This window comes from Aegilops tauschii, chromosome 2 (genome assembly GCF_002575655.3).
Source record: "Aegilops tauschii subsp. strangulata cultivar AL8/78 chromosome 2, Aet v6.0, whole genome shotgun sequence".
Lineage (NCBI taxonomy): Eukaryota > Viridiplantae > Streptophyta > Magnoliopsida > Poales > Poaceae > Aegilops > Aegilops tauschii.
Window position 1 is genome coordinate 537,898,612 of NC_053036.3, and position 19,948 is coordinate 537,918,559.

At 47.5% G+C, this 19,948-nt stretch overlaps 4 protein-coding genes across 4 annotated transcripts; all 4 read left to right on the top strand.

The window, feature by feature from the left end:
• Window positions 1-10,412: 10,412 nt before the first annotated feature.
• On the top strand, window positions 10,413-11,096 carry LOC141041220 (uncharacterized). Its single transcript, XM_073507340.1, has one exon. The coding sequence runs from the start codon at window positions 10,413-10,415 to the stop codon at window positions 11,094-11,096; it is 684 nt and encodes a 227-aa protein (XP_073363441.1).
• Window positions 11,097-13,361: 2,265 nt separating this feature from the next.
• Window positions 13,362-14,057, top strand: LOC141041221 (uncharacterized). The gene has a single exon (XM_073507341.1). It carries the CDS (start codon window positions 13,362-13,364, stop codon window positions 14,055-14,057), a length of 696 nt encoding a protein of 231 aa, XP_073363442.1.
• Window positions 14,058-15,888: 1,831 nt separating this feature from the next.
• On the top strand, window positions 15,889-16,413 carry LOC141041222 (uncharacterized). Its single transcript, XM_073507342.1, has one exon. It carries the CDS (start codon window positions 15,889-15,891, stop codon window positions 16,411-16,413), a length of 525 nt encoding a protein of 174 aa, XP_073363443.1.
• A 1,999-nt stretch (window positions 16,414-18,412) lies between these two features.
• LOC141041223 (uncharacterized) lies at window positions 18,413-18,937 on the top strand. The gene has a single exon (XM_073507343.1). It carries the CDS (start codon window positions 18,413-18,415, stop codon window positions 18,935-18,937), a length of 525 nt encoding a protein of 174 aa, XP_073363444.1.
• Window positions 18,938-19,948: the final 1,011 nt, after the last annotated feature.

Here is a 19,948-nt window from a genome sequence, read left to right on the forward strand (position 1 = left end):
CGACCCTTCCGGAAGCCATCCTCTCCGCCCATGTGGGCGCAGTTCACCGTCTCTGCATACTAGCGTGCTACCTCCAGTCCAGACCCTCCACCGTCGACGCCTGGTTGAAATCATCCAAACTGATTAATCGCCAGGTGCTCGAGTTCTATTACATGTTCCCAGATTTCGTGAGAGAGTGTGTCGTACGACCACTCACACACCCATCATCTGTGCCTTTTCCACCAGCGTCCTTCTCTCCATTTGCATCCTCCCTACACACCGCCACCTTTACTCTTTGCCACCAGACAGTTACATTCAGGCTCTTAAACTACCACTGCTCAAGAGACTTTCACTTGTGGACGTTGGTATATCAGACATCTCGCTTGAAAGCATCATCCACTCTAGTTGCCCCGCACTCCGGTGCCTACTGCTTACTTGGAATATGGAAAGCCGCTACATAAGAATAAACTCACGTAACCTTGTAAGCATTGGAATTTGCTGTGGACATGGCAAACTTGTTATAGAGGATGCCCCGTCACTTCAGCGGTTGCTTAACGATATTCTCAGCAGTAACTTGCAGATAACTGTCATGTCTGCACCTAAACTAGAGACTGTGGGCAAATTCCATGATTTTTTCTCTGAATCCAAGGTCACGCGTAACCCTACAGTTATCCAGGTACCTAGTTTTCAGCTGCATTTGTCCGAGTAAACAAATTTCATGTAATAGAACCTTTTGTTCAATTTTTAAAATCGTTGTGCGTGCACCATGCAGGGTTTGCCGGCAGTCAGCCTGTGAACAGTGCTTCAAACGGTCAAGACTTGCTCATCAAGATGTGTTTTGAAGTGGACGTGGCCGTTTCCCTGATGCAATGCTTTCGAAGCCTTGAGAACTTGTTTATCGAGGTGATGATTCTCACACACATTGAGAGCCCATAACATGCATAATGTACTACTTCTACTGTATGTCTTAAAAGGCTTGTCTTACATTCGTCTGTAAATTGATACACCCGTGGCTAGACATGTTTTAGTATTACATACACCCGTATCTACAAAAAATCCAATAAATACCTTACACAGGATGCCCTTTCGACAGAATCTCTGTTTTTAGAGCTTAAGTATTTTCATTCTTCATGTACATCTAGGGAGGACTCTGTTGCGGAGAAACAAATACATGGCGTCGTAAGCACCGACCGTTTGTCAAACGAGATGACTTTCGTCTAAAGACAGTAACGCTGGATGACTATGAACCCTGCTTGGTAAACATTGAATTTGTGAGATTCTTTGTTCTGAGTGCAAGTAAGCTTGAGACCATGAGGCTTAACTATCGCTTCCACCAAGACATCACGGAAGAATTTTACGAAAAGCATCAAAAGGATCTTCTGTGGCACAAAAAGGCTTCTGAACGTGCTCGCCTTATATTATCAGGAGCGTGCAAGCACCGGTTCTTTTATTTAAAACTCACGCGTGTTGAATACCTGGATTTGTCGGACCCATTCAGATGTGACTGCTGAACACAGAGCTGGAGTAAGTTGTCCAAGCTTCCAGGGTTGCATGTTGTTGCGCCCTTTTGAATGTGCGTTTCGTCTGAACATGAACAGACAACCCTTGTAATATTTTGTACCGTCTGTAAGCTTGCCATAACAATCCTTGATTAGAAAGTGTTGTAACTGTGCAAATGTCAATGTTCCAACGGAAAGATTCTGAGTATTTTACCGTCACGACACTGACTCTTTGTTAGTATAGTACCATGTTCCCACTGATAATGAAATTGTCAGTGGGAACCTTTCCAATACCGAAGCAAGTCCGTGATTGGTAGGCCAATAAAACCGTGTGTCTCGTGACATGACAGCTGTTCTTCGTCCTAAGGTCAGACTTTGTCTAGAAACTTCACAACCGTGCTTTTCTAACTGAGTATCAAGAAGGTTGGTACACGTGCATGTAGAGCCCTTACTTCGGCGCCTTCTGCTCACACTTTTCTGCACCCAGAGAGGGTTTATGCTGAGTCAGGCCTGGAGAAACGCCACGCCCGTGCGTGTAGTGACTCCCCAACAGTGCCTCCGGCGCGTGCATCTACGTGCCTCCATAGCTGACATAAGCCGTGACTGTTAGGTGCCCGTGGAGCCAGACGCTCGCGGGTCCAGAGAGCTCACAACGGTGCCTCTCCAGCAGAGCATTCTCACCCATGCCTCTGCCACCACACTTTTGTGCATCCATTGGGCTGACACTCGTGCCTAAGAGGCTTCATTTCCGCGCCTCTGGTGTTTCAATACACGTGCCTCACATGATAGTTGTCGTGACCCTTGTGATTGCAGAGAATACACACCCGTGCCTCCATAGCTGAGTATTATGATCCATTCCTCTGCCACCGAAAATTTGTGCATTCAGAGGGTTGACAATCGTACGTGCCTGTAGAGGCTAGACTTCGGTGCCTCCGGAGCCTGCACCCTTGTGCCTCACGTGCCACGAGCTGTGGCTTTTACGTTCCGCTGGAGACACACTGCCGTGGATCCAGAGACTTCACAAACGTGTCTTTTCACCTGAGTGTTCGCAGGCATGCCTCTGCCACCACACTTTTGTGCATCCAGGGAGTTGATAGCTGGCTCTGTGGAGGCTTCAACGAGGTCCGTGCTTGTATAGACTGCAATTAGATGCCTCCACCGCCTGCACGCACGTGCCTCACATGACATTTGCCCCCGTGTCGTGGCGCCACACCCCCATGTCTCTACAGACCGCACTACCGTGCGTCTCTAACTGAGTATTCGGACACATGCCTCTCCCACCAAACTTCTGTGTATCTGGACAGTTGATACCCGTGCCTCGTGAAGACGCACGTCTGTCGACGCCGTGACTATTCCACCACGTCTGTTGAAATCTTCTAGATTAGGTACGTATATATATTGTTGTCTTTATGGATCGTAAAACCCTAACCCTTTTCCCAGATCCATCGCACAGAGACCTGCAACGGAGGCGGCACGAGCTTGGCAATGGAGATGAAGAAGCATGCCTCTAGCAACAAGAAGACGAGGTTCGCGGTACCCGTGCCCTCTAAGCTCGTTAAGAGGAGCGGCTGTGGCTCGCCCACTGGATCCGAGAACCATGTTGAGTCTGGTCCGGACCGCATCAGCGATCTTCCCGACGCCATCCTCGGCGAGATCATCTCTCGTCTGCCCATAAAGGAAGGCATGCGAACACAAGTGCTCGCATCTCGGTGGCACCGCATATGGCGCACTGCACCACTCGATCTTGACTTTCGTGCGATCCTTGATACTCGTTCTACCAGATCTCTGGAAAAAATCTGTTGCCAAATCATCCGCGTTCTCCCGGGCAAGCAAATTGTCCAGGAAACTTACATCGGAACTCAATGCTGACATCTTAGTTGCAATTGCCGCGGAGAATCTGTCGCTGATGGCTTCAGTCTTTCTGTATCTATCCTCTCCGATCACAAGGGCCCGATTCGCCGCCTCTGCATCCCGACAAGCTACCTCCAGTGCGAACCTTGTGGCGTCGATGAGTTGTTCCTGTCTCGGAATCTGTACCAACTCCAGGTTTTAGAGTTCTATCATATATTCCAAAATTTCTTCTACCCAGGGCCCAGGCAAGCACGCAGAATCCCTTCTTCTATGCCGTTGCCACTGGCATCCATCTCGAGATTTCGCTCGTCTCTCCACACCATCACCTTCGCCATGTGCAAACTAGAAGACAATCTTGTAGAAATGCTTTGCCTCCCACTGCCCAGGAGACTTTCGCTGGTGGAGGTTTATATATCGGATGTCTCCTTGTGGAAGTTCATCCACCACGGTTGCCCTGCCCTGCAGTGCCTGCTGCTTGTTTGCAACAAGAAATTCTGCTGTCTGCGAATAAACTCAGCTAGGCTTGTAAGCATTGGCATTCGTTCCGACGGAGGAAAGCTGATCGTTGAGGATGCGCCTTCCCTCCGGAGACTGCTACATGATTCTGTAGATGCACAACTATAGATAACAGTTTTGTCCGCACCTGTGTTGGACACACTGGGAAAAAATTCTGAATTACCCAACGAAACAAATATCGTCATTGGGACTACAGTTATTCAGGTACTGCCTGTGCACGTTACTTTGACCTGCGTTATTCAAAAGCACTTGAGATTCACATCCACGAGCTAATAATATCACGTTATGTGCTCAATGAAGGGTCTCTGCATAAGTAGCCTACACGTGGTGCTGGATTCCGTCAAGACCTTGTTTATTTCACAGACATGCTTTAATCTGGATGAGATTGTTGACTTGCTGCGATGCTTTCAATGCTTGCAAAACTTGTTTATCGAGGTGATGATTTCACACACGTTGAAAGCCCATGCATAATATGCATAATATACTGGCACTAACTCTTAAGTTTGCTCTTCTCATGTGTTTAGGGGGGAGGATGGGATCAAAGAGGTATAACAAATGAATGGCGCCAAAAGCAGCTGGTGTTTCTCAATAATCACGACATTTGTTTGAGGACATTAACGCTGGAAGACTATGAAGTCACAGATGCAAACACTGAATTTGTGAAATTCTTTATTCTCAATGCTAGGATGCTACTAACCATCAGGCTTAAGTTTGGCCTGCGCAGAGATTTCACTCGTGAATTTTACAAACGGCAAGAAGAGGTACTGCAGATGGACAAAAGGGCTTCTAATTGCGCAGAGCTTAAATTAACAACAACTTGGGAGCACATGCACATGGACTTAGAAAACACAGGTGTTGAATATCTGGATTTGCCAGATCCATTCAACTGTGGATGCTGAAAACAGGTCTGAAGAGATGTACTTGCTATATTGAATGAGTGCATTGTGTAAACACGGTCAAGCAATTATGTACATGCTTTTTGTTTTCAATATCGATCATATGTTTCTGGACCCTATGATAAAAGAAATCAGCTCACACAGATGCTCAAAAATCAAACTAGTATCCTGTTGTTTATCTCAGTTGCTTGGCATGAAATTCTGTCTTTTAAAAGCAACATGCGTCCACTGCAAACCTGCAACTGCTGCAACCGCGCCTCTCCGAAGGACGTCCGTGCACCCCGTAGGAAACTAACGTGCATCAAGAGGTTGTGAAAATCATACGTCCGTGTGAACATGTCTCTGAAAACATTTGGAATGCTGTGATAATGACTTAAGGTCAGCAACAAACCTCCAATCACTTTTTAGATGCTGGGTTTCCATTCTCATTATCATATTGAACAAAACTCATGCATCCGAAGAATTCGTCAAAGCGAAAGATTACGTGCCCCTTTTAATTGCAGACACCGTGTACCTCCGAGAGACCGTGTCAAAAATGAACAATCCGGAAAACAGTAGCACGGTCTTGCGTCATTTAAACATACACCCGTGCCTCTCTCAGTGAACAAGCAACTTAAAATGTTACGAAAAATGAGGCACTTCACTGCATTTTCTCCTTGGATAACCGTGCGCACCGTGGCTTCACTCCACTGTCCCTCGGAGTGGCCGTGTCATGCAAAAACAACTAGGAGAACACAACTAGGAGTGGCCGTGTCATGCGAAAACAACTAGGAGAACACAAAAGACGTATGTGCGTCGTCCGCATGTACAACTGTGTGCCAACTGCTTAAAGCCACGCGTCTGTCAATGAACACGTCACTGAGAACATTTAGAATACAGTGGCCTTTCCGTGCGTCTCATTCTTATCCTTACAGGACGATGCGCACCGTAGCTTCACGTCCCTGTCCCTTCGAGAGACCGTGCTAGGGAAAAATACCTCGAAAAACAGAAGCATGGGCGTGCGTCATGGACGTGCACAACCTGTCTCAGTGAACGCCTCACTGAGAAAATTTGGAAAACAGAAACAAAGCCATGCCTTATTTACATGTAAGTCCATGCGTGTTGGGGCCGTCCGTGCGTGCCTCTATGCTCCTAATAAGCCTATAGTCTTGTCTTCGCCGCTGTACAGTAGCCCCATGTCAGTGAGCAGGCGCGTATTATAACTGTCTATTCTGTTTTGTGCCAACCCAGACCGCCCCCTCCCACTCACCCGTTGTACCGTTCATCTTCTCTTCTCTCTCGATTCTCCCTCTAGATCCAGGGTTAGTCTATTTTCTCTTAATTTCTATGTGAATTTTTCGCTACGATTCGTTTGCCTCTCTGTTGGTTTCGTCTCTCCGTGATTGAAAGCGACGCATCTGCGCTGTTATGCTAGGAATTGCCTGGAAATTCGTTGTGATCTAGATCAAATCAACGCAGTACGAGGCCGAACCTGTACACGACCTGTGCCTCTTAGGGGTGGGGTTGATTTGAAGTCGGCGTTTGTCCTTGAGAACGCTACGAGCTGCAGCGACCTACGGCGTCCAAGTCACAGGTGAGCGATGAACTTCGCCGAGGGAGGTTGGTAGTTTAAATTGAAGCCCGTTAGGTCTTGCAAACAACGGCAGTGGCCGGAAGTCCAAGCGAGTGGCCAGACGTTGAGCTTAACCGGCCACAGGGTGCTGGAGGTCGGCGTTTGGGGTGCTGTTGACTAGGAGTCGGCGTCTGTGCTTGAAGATAACGTTTGGGGTCCTGTACGCTGGAGGCAAGGTTAACGTTGATGGATCACCCGTTTCAAATACCACCTAGCCACACATGTTCGGGTGGTTGGCGTCGGCGACGGTGGCGTATGGTCGCGGATGACGTTGTTGCTGGGTGCAGCTCCGACCAATTTACATATAATTTTAATGTTACAAACACTCCTTTGAGCCGCCTGATGATAGACTATTGTTTCTCCTTTTTGCCTGTCTTGTCTTGAAATATACATTTGCTAAAGCTGCTTTTAAAACCAAGCAGCAGAAATCCTTTCACTGATTGACATTGAAAACCAAGATTGTGAACTGCTCTAAGAATAGTCAATACTGAATTGTGATGAATTAAGCAACCATTTTTGGAAAATAAAATGCTGATTTAATTAAATTCATATTTCCTCTGTTATTACATATCCCATATCTACTGTTCACCTTCTAATCAAAAGCTGTGCACATGTCTTTTTAGGAAGTTGCTTGTGAACGACTATTTATGTAAAAATGCCGGTTTAGCCGAATAGTTTTTCAAGATGATAAAATTTTCCTTGTGTTGAGAATTTCATATAAACGTTGTTTTGCAACGTATTCTAGGGGAAACCATGTGTTGTGATATATGTACCAACTTCGGTTGCTCCGGACTGGAGTCAGGCGTTCTTCACAGCACGATAATAGTGCATCTTCCTCGATGCTTGAAGACATGCCTGGTAAGGAGAAATGTTTGCCACCCCATGATGCCCATCAGTTACTACCAACTAGTGTATCTTTCTGATGAAGGAAATAAAAGTTTCTACCATATTGTTTGAATGGTATGCCTACATTTAAGCATTTAATGATATGTTTTTAATTTTTGATGTACCTTGTTTTATCAAATAGCAACCTGTTGAAAACAATTGGTACATATATGATAAGCGCTATCTGTCTTGGTTATACATGCCTGGTAAGATTTTTTTCTTACGCAGTATGTGCCATGCTATTGCAGGCAGCAAGTCACTTCTTCAGTCTATCGGTGGAAAGAGGAAGCATTTCAAGAAGAAGGAAAACAAAGAAATCCAGTACTGATCACCAACGAGGATCTGTCATATGAGATCTACATCACCGATGAACCTAACCGGCCTAAAATTCATGGACCTGGCTAGGAAAAGTTAATTAGTGACTACGATCTTCATTATCGAGATCTAATCATCATAAACCTGGACACTGGGAGTCTGTCCATTGAGATAGATCTGAGACTCAGTGATTCTCGAGGAGGTCACAGGCCCCTCCCCAAACCATCACTTGGTAAGTGCACCAACTTCCATCATGTTTTATCAACTACGTTTATCAGCATACTTTGGTGCTCCTACCCCTGTCCACTAAATTAATGACATACTTACAGTCAAAGTTATTTTGAAAACATTTTATGCAATTTTGTTGATTATCATCCCAACTTGATCACATGCATTGAATTTAACCATTCATTTTAAACTTAAATACCGAGTTCATCTGTTTAAACAAATTTGTTTGAAAATGAGTTATTTTTTCCATGCAGCTCTTGATTTTCTAAATGAGTCGGAGAGGGAGTACATTGGGAAAACAGTGTTCGGTCGAGGCGTAAACCTCTCATACAGAAAATTTGGACAGATGATATACTATGTGTTTGAGTCTGACGACTTCCCCACCATACCCTTTGTGCAGCGTCTAAACGTCACCAATGTCATAAATGGTCGTCTGGTTAGTCATTGAATATTTGTTTTGATCCACTGGCATGGTTTTGTTTGCTATTTTCGATGTTTTATGTCCTTGTACATTGATTTTATCTAGTAATATCGGTACAATCTGCAGAGAATCCCGTCTAACGTTGTGAGGCTTCAAAGATGAACCTGTGATAAGTACCTCAAAACGGTGGTCTCAGCCTAACAGAGATGTATGATGCAATAGACATGAGCACAACGTACTCCATCCGAACCGACGGCAGAATGGAGGTGACCGGTTTTTCAGATTTTGCCCGGGAAGCTCAGCTAAGGGTTGGTTCAATTGTCCTTGTCACAATTGAAAAGCGGTGGCCAACATTGGGAAACATGAAGCTGCTGCGGATGATAATCAACGGCCTTTCCTGATAGAGCGCTGCCGGTGGCTATACTTCCTAGTTCAGTAATTATGTCTGTTTTTTGAACAACATGTACACATCAGTTTTGTTATTTAGTTATGTCATGGTATGTAACTGAGCATATAATTATATCCAAGAGGACGGTGGTGAAAATTCCCTGTCAAAGAAGGTGAAACACTTACGTGGGTTAGTTTATTTATCTCTAATAATAATAAAGGGATTCGCTGAATAATAATGGAGGATGAATGGCTGTGGTGAAGTATGTTTCAGAATAGTTTAGTGACGTTGCTAGCTCCGCACGTCAGTAGTATACATATTTTTCACTATGGTGCTCCGCAGAATAGCGTCATGCCAAGTAGTTTGTTGCGATGAGCTCAAGCATACACCTCTGTCAACCGCACAACACTTCTCCTAAAAACCTAGCGCCTTCCCCTATGGCTCAGTCACCTTAAACATACATGCCTTCACATAGGTTCATGTCCGTGCCTCACATAGCATCGTACCTGTGCCTCTAGCTGTGCTACTCGCTGTGTAAGTGTGTTTCGCAGCTGCATGCCCACGCCCCTCGTTTCTTCTCATTGTTTCTGCCCATCTCGTACTTGCAACTATTTCAGACATGACCGTGCCTGTTGAGTCGACACATTCATGACTCTCAAGACCGTACCTCGACAATAATAACGACCGTGCTTGTAACAGTGCAGCGTTATAGGTGATACATTCAGGACACATTAGGGACCACCTTGCCACTATTTTAGACATGACCGTGCCTGTTCCGTCGTCACATTCATGCCTCTCAAATTTAATTGAAAACATTCCAGAAAAACAGTAACGGACGCCTATTGTCAATCCTCACGTCACGTACATTCGACGTTCATTCCTTCATCACAAAAGTAATTGCCGTGCCTCTGCCATCGAACATATAAGTGTAAAACGATTATTCCTACACTTGTAAAACCTGGAATGCCCTGGATAAATGTCGAATCCCACCTTGCGGTAAAACCATGGAGGCCGGTGCTTCTCAGGAACACATCTGTGGCTTTTTGCGCATGTAGTTGAGTGCACGGCTATTTGTTCGTGCCCGTGCCTCACGTAGCACCATAGCACGAATTGACGTCCGTGAATCACGTAACTTCATTTCCGTGCCTGATGTAGCATCGTATCTATGCCTCTACTTGCGCCTCTTGTTGTATAAGTGCTTCTTGCAGCTGCATATCCACGCCTGTCGTTGCTTCTCGTTCTTTCTGTCCATCTCGTAGCGTCAGCTGCAACAGTGCCTCTGAAAAAACACAGCACTGCTCCTACCAGCGAATGTATCACTGAAAACAATTGCCACTCCCAATGAATGTACCACGCCTATGTGTCTGAGAGTTAAACCCGACACTTCAAGCATGCTTCTCTTGGTCAGAGACTTGTGCCTCTACATACTGCCCCAGCATGCCTCACGAGATAAATTGTAAAAGTTAACATTTGACAGCAAACTACGCAAGACAACGATCATCTCCCCGACTTGCTGGAGATACGACGGATGCTAAAAACACAACTGCTGATTTTATTTTTATTTTTTATAAAGAAAAACCATGATTAAAAACCCAGGATGTGCACAACCGCACCACCAGGGAGATGAAACCACGATCCAGAACCCACGATGTGCACAACCGCATCGACAGTGAGATCGTGCACTCCGTTGCTGCTTCCCCGCCCTTAAATTTAGACTTCCGCTGCGGCCTTCTTACACACAAACAACAGAAATCGCCATTGCGCTCCCACTCATTGTTCCCCACGAAAAAACAGGTTGTAGGAGGACCAACTACTCCAGGCCATGGGATTCATCAAGGAATTCATGGAGGTGCAGGCCCACGGCAACACCAAGTTGCACGTGATCCACACCAACGACTTGCACAAGGCGGCGACCACCATCGAGCAGTACGAGCGACACCTCGAATTCGAGCGCCACAAGATCGTCGGAGTTGATGTGGAGTACACCAACGACGTTGGCGAAGATCAGAAACCAGCCCTCGTCCAGCTCTCCGTCGGCAAGGATCATCCGGTGTTGCTCTTCCAACTGAGCGCCACCGACAAGAACTGCACCAGGTTCGACAACTTCCTCGCCGACCCTAGATACACGTTTGCTGGATTCTCCATCGAAGGCGACATAGAGATGCTCGGGCACGTCGGACTAGAGATCGCCCACTTCGTCGACATCCAGAAGGAATGGAGGGTGCCTACAGCTACCAAGCCTCTGGACTCCCTTGGGGATGTCTCAGGCATCCATGTCCACGACTACTACAACAACATGAAGAAGAAGCTCACCAACGCAGAGCACCAGTGCTGGGCGCACATGCCCCTTTCCATGAGGCACATCGAGTACGTGGCAAAAGATGCTTACGCTGCGTACGAGATATGGAGCCGCCTCACCATCATCCAGGAAGGCCTCCGCCGGGCAAAACTCGAGAAGGAGCAGACCAGGAAGCGCGCAAGGTCCTGCGGTGACTACGACTACTGAAGCAGGTGGTCCCGGCCAAGAAAAGTAACTAGAAGATTGCTCATGCCATTCTAGATTTCCCGTTAGATTTGCTTTCTCTCAAGACTGTCGTTTGCTTGTTCTAAATTTAGATTTGCTTGTGTCGCAGTTAACCTTGTAGTTTGCTTCCAGTTTACATATCTTCTGAACAAGTTTATTTCCAGTGCAATGTTGCAGTTTTCTATTATTAGAATATATTGGCGTGAACTGAAAAATATGAACACAGTACAGATAACCTTGTAGTTTGCTTCCAGTTTACATATCTTCTGAACAAGTTTATTTCCTGTGCAATGTTGCCGTTTTCTATTATTAGAATATATTGGCGTGAACTGAAAAATATAAACACAGTACAGATACTATACGATTAGCGTAACGCACAGAGCAGGTACACATAGCAATCCACAAAAATGACGAGCATGCAATGCACTAGTACCTTTGTTGATGCAGTGTCGAAATGCAGGGACAACAATTACAGAATGCCCCTAAAAGCAGTGCACAATGTTCTAACAAACCATTGCACACACAAATATTAAAAATCGTTCGTATGGAACACTTTGGAAAACCATTTTGAATACAGAGGTAGTTAGGTGTTTATTCTCCTTGGAAAACATTGCTTACGCCCGTGACCCTCAGAGAAGAACACTACAGAGGCACGGGTGTCCGTCAATAACACCAACTACTTAAAACACCCACGAAGGCACTTTGGTGCCTCCACTCCTATGGAGACCATGCGTAAATTGAATTCACGTCCGTTAATGAGGCCGAATGCCTTCGAAGACACATGAAACTCATAGGCCATGGCCCCCGCAATGAAAACGTGTCAATGAAAGCTTCTTGAAAAAAGAGGCACGTCTTCACGTGCTTGCATCACGATCCTTCGCGTCCCTACCTCCCTTAGAATCACGTCCGTGCCTCCAGTTCGTCGGGTAAAACCGTACCTCTGTCGTGCGTAACATGTTAAGAAAGTTGCTGACAACAAAAACATCAGAAAACCGAGCATTACATCCACCCCGCTCGCACTAAACGTGACGTCACCGAAAACGCAGAGGCAGGAGCGTGCCTTACGGCCAGCTTCCGACGTATCGGGTCTATGAAGATTTACTTCCTTCTTAATATGCGAGGTGACTATCGCAGAGGTATAGGCTCCATCATTCACCTCCGTGCCTCCGTGCCTCGGCAAGAACGATGACCGTGCTTGTAACTGTAAAGCGTATCGGACACCTTAGGGACGACCTTGCAACTATTTCAGACATGACCGTGCCTATTCCGTCGGCACATTCATGCCTCTCGCGGTTAACTGAAAAACATTCCAGGAAAACAGTAACGGACGCCTATTGTCAATCCTCGCGTCACGTACATTCGACGTACATTCCTTCGTCACACAAGTAATAGCCGTGCCTCTTCCACAGAACATATAAGTGAAAAACGATTCTTCCTACACTTGTAAAACTCGGAATGCCCTGGATAAATGTCGAATCCCACATTGCGGTAAAACCATGGAGGCCGGTGCTTCTCAGAAACACATCTGTGGCTTTTTGCGCATGTAGTTGAGTGCACGGCTATTTATTCGTGCCCGTGCCTCACGTAGCACCATAGCACGAATTGACGTCCGTGCAATCACGTAGTTTCAACTCCGTGCCTCACGTAGCATCGTATCTGTGCCTCTTGTTTTGCTTCTCGTTGTATGAGTGCTTCTTGCAGCTGCATGACCACCCCTCTCGTTGCTTCTCGTTCTTTCTGACCATCTCGTAGTGTCAGTTGCAACACGGACACACAATAGTGCCTCTGAAGAAACACAGCACTGCTCCTACTAGCGAATGTATCACTGAAAACAATTGCCACTCCCAATAAATGTACCACGCCCGTGTGTCTGAGAGTTAAACCAGCCACTTCAAGCATGCATCTCTTGGTCAGAGACTTGTGCCTCTACATACTGCCCCTGCATGCCTCACAAGATAAATTGTAAAAGTTAACATTTGACAGCAAACTACGCAAGACAACGATCATCTCCCCGACTTGCTGGAGATACGACGGTTGCTAAAAACATAACTGCTGATTTTATTTTTATTTTTTCTAAAGAAAAACCACGATCCAGAACCCACGATGTGCACAACCGCATTGACAGTGAGATCGTGCACTCCTTTGCCACTTCCCCGCCCTTAAATTTAGACTCCCGCCGCGGCCTTCTCACACACAAAGAAGAGAAATCGCCATTGCGCTCCCACTCATTGGTCCCCATGAAAAACCATGTTGCAGGAGGACCAACTGCTCCAGGCCATGGGATTCACCAGGGAATTCATGGAGGTGCAGGCCCACGGCAACACAATGTTGCACCTGATCCACACCAACGACTTGCACAAGGCAATGACCACCATTGAGCAGTACGAGCGAAACCTCCAGTTCGAGCGCCACAAGATCTTCGGAGTTGATGTGAAGTACACCAACGACCATGGTGAAGATCAGAAACCCGCCCTCGTCCAGCTCTCCGTCGGCAAGGATCATCCGGTGCTGCTCTTCCAACTGAGCGCGGCCGACAAGAACTGCACCAAGTTCGACAACCTCCTCGCGGACCCCAGGTACACGTTTGTTGGCTTCTCCATCGACGGCGACATAGAGATGCTCGGCCGCGTCGGACTGGAGATCGCCCACTTCGTCGACATCCAGAAGGAATGGAGGGTGCCTACAACTACCAAGCCTCTGGACTCCCTTGGGGACGTCTCAGGCATCCTTGTCCACGACGTAGAGCTCACCAACGCAGAACGCGGCCGCTGGGCGTGCATGCCCCTGTCCATGAGGCACATCGAGTATGCGGCAAAGGACGCTTACGCTGCGTACGAGATATGGAGCCGCCTCACCATCATCCAGGAAGGGCTTCGCCGGGCAAAACTCGACATGGAGCAGACCAGGAAGCGTGCTAGGTCCTGTGGCGACTACGACTACTGAAGCAGGTGGTCCCGGACAACAAAAGTATCTAGAACATTGCTCATGCCATTCTAGATTTCTCATTAGATTTGCTTTCCCTCAAGACTGTCGTTTGCTTGTTATAAATTTAGGTTTGCTTATGTCACAGTTAACCTTGTAGTTTGCTTGCAGTTTACATGTCTTTTGCACAAGTTTATTTCCAGTGCACCACAATAGGCACTTATGTGCCTATGTGCCTCTGATACCAAGGGGGCCGTGCGTAACTTGGCTTCACGTCATTTTACGCAACATTCTAGACGTCAACCAAAAGATTCACCTTCTCTTTGATATGTTCATTAATGAGGCCTAATGCCTTCGAAAACACATGGAGCCTATAGTCCATGCCCCCCGCAATGAAAATGTGTCAGTGAAAGCTTCTTTAAAGCAGAGGCACACCTTCACGTCCTTGCATCACGATCCTTTTCGCGTCCGTACCTCCCTTAGAATCACGTCTCCGTGCCTCCGGTTAGTTACGTGCATGCCTCTACGTCGGGTAAAACCATACCTCTGTCGTGCGTAACATGTTAAGAAAGTTGCTGACAACAAAAACATCAGAAAACCGAGCATTACGTCGACCCCGCTGGCACTAAACGTGACGTCACCGAAAACGCAGAGGCAGGAGCGTGCCTTACGGCCAGCTTCCGACGTATCGGGTCTATGAAGATTTACTTCCTTCTTAATATGGGAGGTGACTATCGCAGAGGTATAGGTTGCATCATTCACCTCCGTGCCTCCGTGCCTCGGCAAGAACGACGACCGTGCTTGTAATTGTAAAGCGTATCGGACACCTTAGGGACGACCTTGCAACTATTTCAGACATGACCGTGCCTATTCCGTCGGCACATTCATGCCTCTCGCGGTTAATTGAAAAACATTCCGGAAAAACAGTAACGGGCGCCTATTGTCAATCCTCGCGTCACGTACATTCGACGTACATTCCTTCGTCACACAAGTAATAGTTGTGCGTCTGCCACAGAACATATAAGTGAAAAAGATTCTTCCTACACTTGTAAAACTCGGAATGCCCTGGATAAATGTCGAATCCCACCTTGCGGTAAAACCATGGAGGCCGGTGCTTCTCAGAAACACATCTGTGGCTTTTTGCGCATGTAGTTGAGTGCACGGCTATTTGTTCGTGCCCGTGCCTCACGTAGCACCATAGCACGAATTGACGTCCGTGCAATCACGTAGCTTCAACTCCGTGCCACACGTAGCATCGTATTTGTGCCTCTTGTTTCGCCTCTCGTTGTATGAGTGCTTCTTGCAGCTGCATGACCACGCCTCTCGTTGCTTCTCGGTCTTTCTGGCCATCTCGTAGCGTCAGTTGCAACACGGACACACAACAGTGCCTCTGAAGAAACACAACACTGCTCCTACCAGCGAATGTATCACTGAAAACAATTGCCACTCCCAATAAAAGTACCACGCCCGTGTGTCTGAGAGTTAAACTAGCCACTTCAAGAATGCTTCTCTTGGTCAGAGACTTGTGCCTCTACATAGTGCCCCTGCATGCCTCACGATATAAATTGTAAAAGTTAACATTTGACAGCAAACTACGCAAGACAATGATCATCTCCCTGACTTGCTGGAGATACGATGGTTGCTAAAAACATAACTGCTGATTTTATTTCTATTTTTTCTAAAGAAAAACCACGATCCAGAACCCACGATGTGCACAACCGCATTGACAGTGAGATCGTGCACTCCTTTGCCACTTCCCCGCCCTTAAATTTAGACTCCCGCCGCGGCCTTCTCACACACAAAGAAGAGAAATCGCCATTGCGCTCCCACTCATTGGTCCCCATGAAAAACCATGTTGCAGGAGGACCAACTGCTCCAGGCCATGGGATTCACCAGGGAATTCATGGAGGTGCAGGCCCATGGCAACACAATGTTGCACCTGATCCACACCAACGACTTGCACAAGGCAACGACCACCATTGAGCAGTACGAGCGACACCTCCAGTTCGAGCGCCACAAGATCGTCGGAGTTGATGTGAAGTACACCAACGACCATGGCGAAGATCAGAAACCCGCCCTCGTCCAGCTCTCCGTCAGCAAGGATCATCCGGTGCTGCTCTTCCAACTGAGCGCGGCCGACAAGAACTGCACCAAGTTCGACAACTTCCTCGCGGACCCCAGGTACACGTTTGTTGGCTTCTCCATCGACGGCGACATAGAGATGCTCGGCCGCGTTGGACTGGAGATCGCCCACTTCGTCGACATCCAGAAGGAATGGAGGGTGCCTACAGCTACCAAGCCTCTGGACTCCCTTGGGGACGTCTCAGGCATCCTTGTCCACGACGTAGAGCTCACCAACGCAGAACGCAGCCGCTAGGCGTGCATGCCCCTATCCATGAGGCACATCGAGTACGCAGCAAAGGACGCTTCCGCTGCGTACGAGATATGGAGCCGCCTCACCATCATCCAGGAAGGGCTTCGCCGGGCAAAACTCGACAAGGAGCAGACCAGGAAGCGCGCTAGGTCCTGTGGCGACTACGACTACTGAAGCAGGTGGTCCCGGACAACAAAAGTATCTAGAACATTGCTCATGCCATTCTAGATTTCTCATTACATTTGCTTTCCCTCAAGACTGTCGTTTGCTTGTTATAAATTTAGGTTTTCTTGTGTCGCAGTTCTTGTAGTTTGCTTGCAGTTTACATGTCTTTTGCACAAGTTTATTTCCAGTGCACCACAATAGGCACTTATGTGCCTATGTGCCTCTGAAACCAAGGGGACGGTGCGTAACTTGGCTTCACGTCATTTTACGCAACATTCTAGACGTCAACCAAAAGATTCACCTTCTCTGTGATATGTTCATTAATGAGGCCTAATGCCTTCGAAAACACATGGAGCCCATAGTCCATGCCCCCCGCAATGAAAATGTGTCAGTGAAAGCTTCTTTAAAGCAGAGGCACACCTTCACGTCCTTCCATCACGATCCTTTTCGCGTCCGCACCTCCCTTAGAATCACGTCTCCGTGCCTTCGGTTAGTTACGTGCATGCCTCTACGTCGGGTAAAACCGTACCTCTGTCGTGCGTAACATGTTAAGAAAGTTGCTGACAACAAAAACATCAGACAACCGAGCATTACGTCCACCCCGCTGGCACTAAACGTGACGTCACCGAAAACGCAGAGGCAGGAGCGTGCCTTACGGCCAGCTTCCGATGTATCGGGTCTATGAAGATTTACTTCCTTCTTAATACGGGAGGTGACTATCGCAGAGGTATAGGCTCCATCATTCACCTCCGTGCCTCCGTGCCTCAGCAAGAATGACGATCGTGCTTGTAACTGTAAAGCGTATCGGACACCTTAGGGACGACCTTGCTACTATTTCAGACATGACCGTGCCTATTCCGTCGGCACATTCATGCCTCTCGCAGTTAATTGAAAAACATTCCGGGAAAACAGTAACAGACGCCTATTGTCAATCCTCGCGTCACGTACATTCGACGTACATTCCTTCGTCACACAAGTAATAGTTGTGCCTCTGCCACAGAACATATAAGTGAAAAAGATTCTTCCTACACTTGTAAAACTCGGAATGCCCTGGATAAATGTCGAATCCCACCTTGCGGTAAAACCATGGAGGCCGGTGCTTCTCAGAAACACATCTGTGGCTTTTTGCGCATGTACTTGAGTGCACGGCTATTTGTTCGTGCCCGTGCCTCACGTAGCACCATAGCATGAATTGACGTCCGTGCAATCACGTAGCTTCAACTCCGTGCCACACGTAGCATCGTATCTGTGCCTCTTGTTTCGCCTCTCGTTGTATGAGTGCTTCTTGCAGCTGCATGACCACGCCTCTCGTTGCTTCTCGTTCTTTCTGGCCATCTCGTATCGTCAGTTGCAACACGGACACACAACAGTGCCTCTGAAGAAACACAACACTGCTCCTACCATCGAATGTATCACTGAAAACAATTGCCACTCCCAATAAATGTACCACGCCCGTGTGTCTGAGAGTTAAACTAGCCACTTCAAGAATGCTTCTCTTGGTCAGAGACTTGTGCCTCTACATACTGCCCCTGCATGCCTCACGAGATAAATTGTAAAAGTTAACATTTGACAGCAAACTACGCAAGACAATGATCATCTCCCTGACTTGCTGGAGATACGATGGTTGCTAAAAACATAACTGCTGATTTCATTTCTATTTTTTCTAAAGAAAAACCACGATCCAGAACCCACGATGTGCACAACCGCATTGACAGTGAGATCGTGCACTCCTTTGCCACTTCCCTGCCCTTAAATTTAGACTCCCGCCGTGGCCTTCTCACACACAAAGAAGAGAAATCGCCATTGCGCTCCCACTCATTGGTCCCCATGAAAAACCATGTTGCAGGAGGACCAACTTCTCCAGGCCATGGGATTCACCAGGGAATTCATGGAGGTGCAGGCCCACGGCAACACAATGTTGCACCTGATCCACACAAACGACTTGCACAAGGCAACGACCACCATTGAGCAGTACGAGCAACACCTCCAGTTCGAGCGCCACAAGATCGTCGGAGTTGATGTGAAGTACACCAACGACCATGGCGAAGATCAGAAACCCGCCCTCGTCCAGCTCTCCGTCAGCAAGGATCATCCGGTGCTGCTCTTCCAACTGAGCGCGGCCGACAAGAACTGCACCAAGTTCGACAACTTCCTCGCGGACCCCAGGTACACGTTTGTTGGCTTCTCCATCGACGGCGACATAGAGATGCTCGGCCGCGTTGGACTAGAGATCGCCCACTTCGTCGACATCCAGAAGGAATGGAGGGTGCCTACAGCTACCAAGCCTCTGGACTCCCTTGGGGACGTCTCATGCATCCTTGTCCACGATGTAGAGCTCACCAACGCAGAACGCAGCCGCTAGGCGTGCATGCCCCTATCCATGAGGCACATCGAGTACGCGGCAAACGACGCTTCCGCTGCGTACGAGATATGGAGCCGCCTCACCATCATCCAGGAAGGGCTTCGCCGGGCAAAACTCGACAAGGAGCAGACCAGGAAGCGCGCTAGGTCCTGTGGCGACTACCAATACTGAAGCAGGTGGTCCCGGACAACAAAAGTATCTAGAACATTGCTCATGCCATTCTAGATTTCTCATTAGATTTGCTTTCCCTCAAGACTGTCGTTTGCTTGTTATAAATTTAGGTTTTCTTGTGTCGCAGTTAACCTTGTAGTTTGCTTGCAGTTTACATGTCTTTTGCACAAGTTTATTTCCAGTGCACCACAATAGGCACTTATGTGCCTATGTGCCTCTGATACCAAGGGGACCGTGCGTAACTTGGCTTCACGTCATTTTACGCAACATTCTAGACGTCAACCAAAAGATTAACCTTCTCTCTGATATGTTCATTAATGAGGCCTAATGCCTTCAAAAACACATGGAGCCCATAGTCCTTGCCCCCCGCAATGAAAATGTGTCAGTGAAAGCTTCTTTAAAGCAGAGGCACACCTTCACGTCCTTGCATCACGATCCTTTTCGCGTCCGTACCTCCCTTAGAATCACGTCTCCGTGCCTCCGGTTAGTTACGTGCATGCCTCTACGTCGGGTAAAACCGTACCTCTGTCGTGTGTAACATGTTAAGAAAGTTGCTGACAACAAAAACATCACAAAACCGAGCATTACGTCCACCCCGCTGGCACTAAACGTAACATCACCGAAATCGCAGAGGCAGGAGCGTGCCTTACGACCAGCTTCCGACGTATTGGGTCTATGACGATTTACTTCCTTCTTAATATGGGAGGTGACTATCGCAGAGGTATAGGCTCCATCATTCACCTCCGTGCCTCCGTGCCTCGGCAAGAACGACGACCGTGCTTGTAACTGTAAAGCGTATCGGACACCTTAGGGATGACCTTGCAACTATTTCAGACATGA